Raw genomic sequence first — 5,298 nt, 5'->3', positions numbered from 1 at the left:
GCATTTTGCTATTCACCAGGCACTTGTTGGTGTGAAGACATTTACCAAAGCTTCCACACAGTGGGACTGAACTCAAAACCATTTGGTTGCAAAGCAAGCTTCTTAACCACACAGCTATTCCACTTTACATTCACCAATTACCAATTTATCTAAATTCTTAATTTGTGTATACTATCTTCTTTTTCATTGTTGTTTATTTATTTATACATATTCCACCCTACCCCCACCTCTTCTGTTGCAGGTATGAGAAGATCAAACCGGGGCTGGTCACCATTGCATCTTTCTGCTTACTTTGGACACACAGCAGTTGTCAAACTACTTTTAGAGGTAAACACTCTGACACTCTCCTCCTCCTACTACTACTACTACTACTCCACCACTTCCCCTTCTCCCCTACCTCTCCTCTTCTCTTCTGCCTCCATCCGCCTCTGCTTCTTCTTTCTCCTCTTCCCCTCCTCTCCTTTCTCCCTTTCTCCTCCTCATCATCTTCCTTCTCTCCCTCTCCTCTCTTCCTCTTCCTCTCCTCCTCTTCCTCTCCTCCTTATCCTCTTTTCTCTTTGTCCTCCATCCTTCCTCTTCCTCCTTTCTCCCACTTCCTCCCTTCTCCCACTTCTCTTCTTCCTTCTTCCTCTTTTGTTCCAGATTATTTTCAACTGCCACAGTCCACTCAGTTGTAAATAGGTTTCATCAATCAGCACAATTTATCATCATCTTTGTTTAACGTCTGCCTTCCCGGCTGGCATGGGTTGGATGGTTTGACAGCAGGAGCCTGCACCAGACTTCTGTAACTGTTTTAGCAGGATTTTTACAGCTGGATGCCCTTCCTAATGCCCACCACCCACCAACCAGAGTGGACTGTAAGTAAGAGATTTACTGGATGTAAATATGGACCACAGCGACATGAAACAATTAGCTTTATTCTTTTTATGTGTTTACTGACTCTAGAAGAAGAAGAAGAAGAAAATATAAACCAAATTTCCTGTGTTTCATCATCATCATTGTTGTCGTTTAATGTCCACTTTCCATGCTGGCATGGGTTGGATGGCTTGACTGAGGTCTGGAGAGCCAGCAGCTGCACCAGGCTCCAATCTGGCAAGGTTTCTACGGCTGGATGCCCTTCATAACGCCAACCGCTCCAAGTGTGTAGAGCATGCTTTTTATATGCCACCAGCACGAGGGCCACTCAATAAGTACTGGCATCGGCCATGCTTGAATGGTGCTTTTTCACGTGTCACTGGTCAGGTGGCACTAAGAAATCAATATTTATTTCTCTTCTAAGGTGGTGGAGCTGGCAGGATCATTAGCTTGCTGAGGAAAATGCTTAACAGCATTTGATCCAGCCTTACATTCTGAGTTTAGCTCTGCCAAGGTGCACTTTGCCTTTCATCCTTTCAGAGTCGATAAAATAAATACCAGTTGAAGTTGAGCAGTGGTGGTAGTGGTGGTGGTGGTGATGTTGGGGTGATGTAATCAACTCACCTGCTCCCCCGAAATTGCTGGCCTTGTGCCGTAGTCCATGCCAGTGCTGCCTGACTGGCTCCTGTGTCTGTGGCATGTAAAAAGCTCCATTCAAGTGTGGTCGACGCCAGTATCGCTTGACTGGCTCCCGTGCCTGTAGCACGTAAAAAGCATCCACTACACTCTCGGAGTGATTGGTATTAGGAAGGGCATCCAGCTGTAGAAACTCTGCCAGATCAGATTGGAGCCTGGTGCAGCCAGCATGGAAAGTGGACGTTAAAAACTGCCACCACCACCGATGATGATGATGATGATATTTCTGTCTTTTTAACTAATTCTTCTTTTATTTCTATCAATATTCCAGGCTGGTGCCAACTTTGATATCCAGAATGACATGGGGGACACTCCATTACACCGAGCTGCCTACACTTCACGAGAGGTACGTTCCATTGTTGCTACATTAAATCTATTTACTGTTTTTGTTGTTGTTTAACCCCAGGCATGTCCTGTTTGACCACACCTGTCTTTTAAACATGACTTTATCCCTTATTTCTGTATGTTTAATGTGTTTTTTAAAGATGGTTACATGCAGATTGAGGGAATTTAACAGATTGAGCAATTGCACAGAGACTCTCTCAGTGGCACAAACTATCTGTATGCATGTTTGTGTGTGTGTGTGTTTATACATGGTGTGTTATGACTTGAGAGGATAAAATAAACCAAAAAAACATCCTCGCCCAACAAAGCTGGTTCTTGGCAATTGTTGCTTCAGTGTTGGCGTTTTTTTTGTTTCTTAAAGGACATTAACGTTAGTTGTGTAACCCTGCTTGTTGATCTTAAGACAACGGTAGTGCAAGTATCTCCTTGGGTCAGATGTCAACAGGAAATGACCCAGATTTCTGATCCCTATCAGAGACTGGGGATGACAACTGCTTTATACATGACTGACTTCATATTGACTTAAATGTCTTGGTTCTGAAAAAGTTGTGTTTGAAGGTGCCCAAAGGTGGTCCCTGCAAATTTCATATGATTTCACAGTCAGCATTAATAATGATTCACTGCATAGCCAAAATTGTTTGGGGGACAGTTGCTAAATGGGGGTTAGGATCAACTATAAATGAGAAGGGGAGATAATCTAAAAATTAGAAAATTCTCCAAAATTGACATGCTACTAAGGTTGCTTGGAGACAAGAAGACACATACGCACACGCATGTGTGTGTGTGTACATAAAGATTGTTTTCTTTAATTAACTGACAACTTGTAATTTTTTTCAGGATGTTGTAATGTTACTGCTGAGCCATGGCGCCAACATCTCCACTGTAAATACAGAGGGTCACACTCCTAAGTCGTTAGCTTCAGCTCAAGTAAAGCATTTATTAGAAGGTAAGTATACATTTTTGATAACCAAAGTGTCTGAGAGACAATCAAGGAATGAAGGGATGAGCTACATACTTAAAGGATACGAGTTCAAACCTCATACTACTATGTACCAGGACAATTAATTATACCGCTTATGGTTACTACAAACACCAGATCTTGCAAATTTTGCTCTTTAATGGCTGTTCTGCATTCTGGGTAAGATGTATTAATGACTTTGGTAAATAAGTTCCATAAAGATCTTTGTTGCAGTCAATGCACAAAATCATAAAAATGCACACTAGTTCACCACTAATCTTTGTTTACCTTATAAATAAACAGATTAAGGTAGTACAGGTTACTTCTGTAGTGGTTAGTTTTGAAGTAAATATGTACCATGTTGAAGTAGAGAAGCTTTCACTTCTCTTAGGTCCTTTGTTCCATATGGAACTTGGGCCATCAACGACTTCTCTCCCCTGTTCTCCACATTTGGCTGTCTTCTCTGCTCTCCCCAGTTCAGTCCCTGCCTTTTCAGCTCAGCCTCAGTTGTCTTGCAAACGACTCACACATGCAAGTGCTACCAGTCGAGAACTCTGCATACCGGAAGCCAGCAAGTGTATGGGGTCATCAGGAGAGAATGCGCACCATTTCGGGGCCTCCCTCTCGACAGCATCAATGCGCACCGGCCCCCCTCACTGATATGAGGCCCAGCTTGCTAGATCAACTGGTTATCAAATAAAGCTCAATATTTCTCTAGCCATCGCTCATCATCTCTTTTGAACCAAATCCAGTGGCTAGCCTTCTCCACTGTATTTTGGATATCGGTCATGGTGGTATTTACCTTACGATGAGTTAGGCCTAACGATAACAGCAGTCGTCTCACACTGTGTCCAACTAACCCTCTACATCCAACTTCCAGCTGTTTTTTGAGCATAAAGAATAAAAAGAAACAAAACAAAAAACAAATGAATATCCAAGAAACTGGTGCAATGCTGTATGGTAGGTAGTATGGTCTTGGGGAGACAATTTCCAGGCTTTGTTTTGCCTCCTGGTTGTTGTCATTTCGCTTCATTGACATGAGAAATACATAAGCATCAAAACAACTCATTCTTCTCATTCTCCTTAGAAAACTAAGTAAAAAGAAAAAAAATAATAATTCCTTATTATCCAGTGCACACCGAAGATTGACACTCCCTATGTTCTACCCCAATGTCATTGGAATAGTCATTCAATCAACAGGCCAAATACCCCATCGTATTACTGGTACATATTTTATGACATCTTTGGTAATGGAAAATTGAGCTGACCTTTGCAAGATTTAAACTCTTGAACTCTTCAGCTGATTGTCCCCTATTTTAATCTTCCTTTTGCAATAACAATTTTGTTTGAAACCAATATTTTATTTTTGGTATTTCTTTTTCTCTTTTCTGTAGCCTCAGAGAAAAGTGATTCTCGAAGACTCGTCAATGAATTCATGTCATCGTCACTTCATGGTCAGATTGATGACATCAAGGGAATTGTAAGTCACATAATGAAACTCATTCGTTAATTTATTCATTCATTTCATCATCATCATCATTTTAACATTCACTTCTCCGTGCTTGTTGGGGGTCAAATGGAGTCTACTGAGACAGATTTTCCGGGGCCAGAATCCTCTCTTGTTGCCAATACTTACCCGTGTCAGTGTCGTCTGATTGGCACCCTGTGCCAGTGACACGTAAAAAGCACTATTCGAGCATGGTCGTTGCCAGTGCCACCTGACTGGGTCCCATGCTGGTGGCATGTAAAAAGCACTATTTGGGTGTGGTCGATGCCAGTACTGCCTGACTGGCCCTCGTGCCAGTGGCACGTAAAAAGCAGCCACTACACTCTCGGACTGGTTGGCATTAATAAGGGCATCCAGCTGTAGAAACTTTGTCAGATCAGATTAGAACCTGGCACAGCCTCCTGGCTTGCCAGTCTCCAGTCAAACCATCCAACCCATGCCAGCATGAAAAGTAGACGTTGAACAATGATGATGATGGTAGTGATAGTAATGATGATGACGATGATGATGATGATGATACTGTTATAATCGTTGTTGCTATTGTTTCCCACTGAGTGGTGTTTGTGGTGTTGGCAAGTGTGTTGGTGGTGCCTGGAAGGGTGATAGTGGTTGAAGCTATGCGAGAAGTGTTGGTATTGCAAGTAGTGGTGTCAGGTGTGGTGGTGGTGATGGTGGGAAGGGGGTTGGTAGTGGATGTTGTTGTTGGTGGTGGTGGTGATGGTGATGATGGCAGCATGAGGTTGTATTAGCATTGAGTGTTGGGTGGGGGGGGTAGTAGTGGTGTGAGTACTGTTGCTAGTGAGAGTAGTGACGGAGGTGCTGGTGGTGGCGTTAGCAAGGTGAGAGTGGGTGGGTTACCACCACCATCAAAACATCATCGCGAATGTCACAAATCACCATCATCATCATCATCACTATTATCACCATCATTTTCCCC

At 42.8% G+C, this 5,298-nt stretch overlaps 1 protein-coding gene across 1 annotated transcript in view; it reads left to right on the top strand.

Moving 5' to 3' along the window:
- The window catches only part of LOC106881912 (oxysterol-binding protein-related protein 1), a 48,769-nt gene that overhangs the window by 24,134 nt on the left and 19,337 nt on the right, over positions 1 to 5,298 (top strand). The window contains exons 3-6 of the mRNA XM_014932432.2: positions 242 to 327; positions 1,823 to 1,897; positions 2,734 to 2,842; positions 4,249 to 4,334. Of these exons, the coding sequence (XP_014787918.2) occupies positions 242 to 327; positions 1,823 to 1,897; positions 2,734 to 2,842; positions 4,249 to 4,334 (356 nt within the window). The remainder of the gene's footprint in view (positions 1 to 241; positions 328 to 1,822; positions 1,898 to 2,733; positions 2,843 to 4,248; positions 4,335 to 5,298) is intronic.

Source organism: Octopus bimaculoides, chromosome 4, assembly GCF_001194135.2.
Source record: "Octopus bimaculoides isolate UCB-OBI-ISO-001 chromosome 4, ASM119413v2, whole genome shotgun sequence".
In the NCBI taxonomy this organism is placed as follows: Eukaryota; Metazoa; Mollusca; class Cephalopoda; order Octopoda; family Octopodidae; genus Octopus; species Octopus bimaculoides.
Note: the sequence above shows the minus strand (reverse complement) of the source record. Positions and strands in the feature narration are given on the sequence as shown.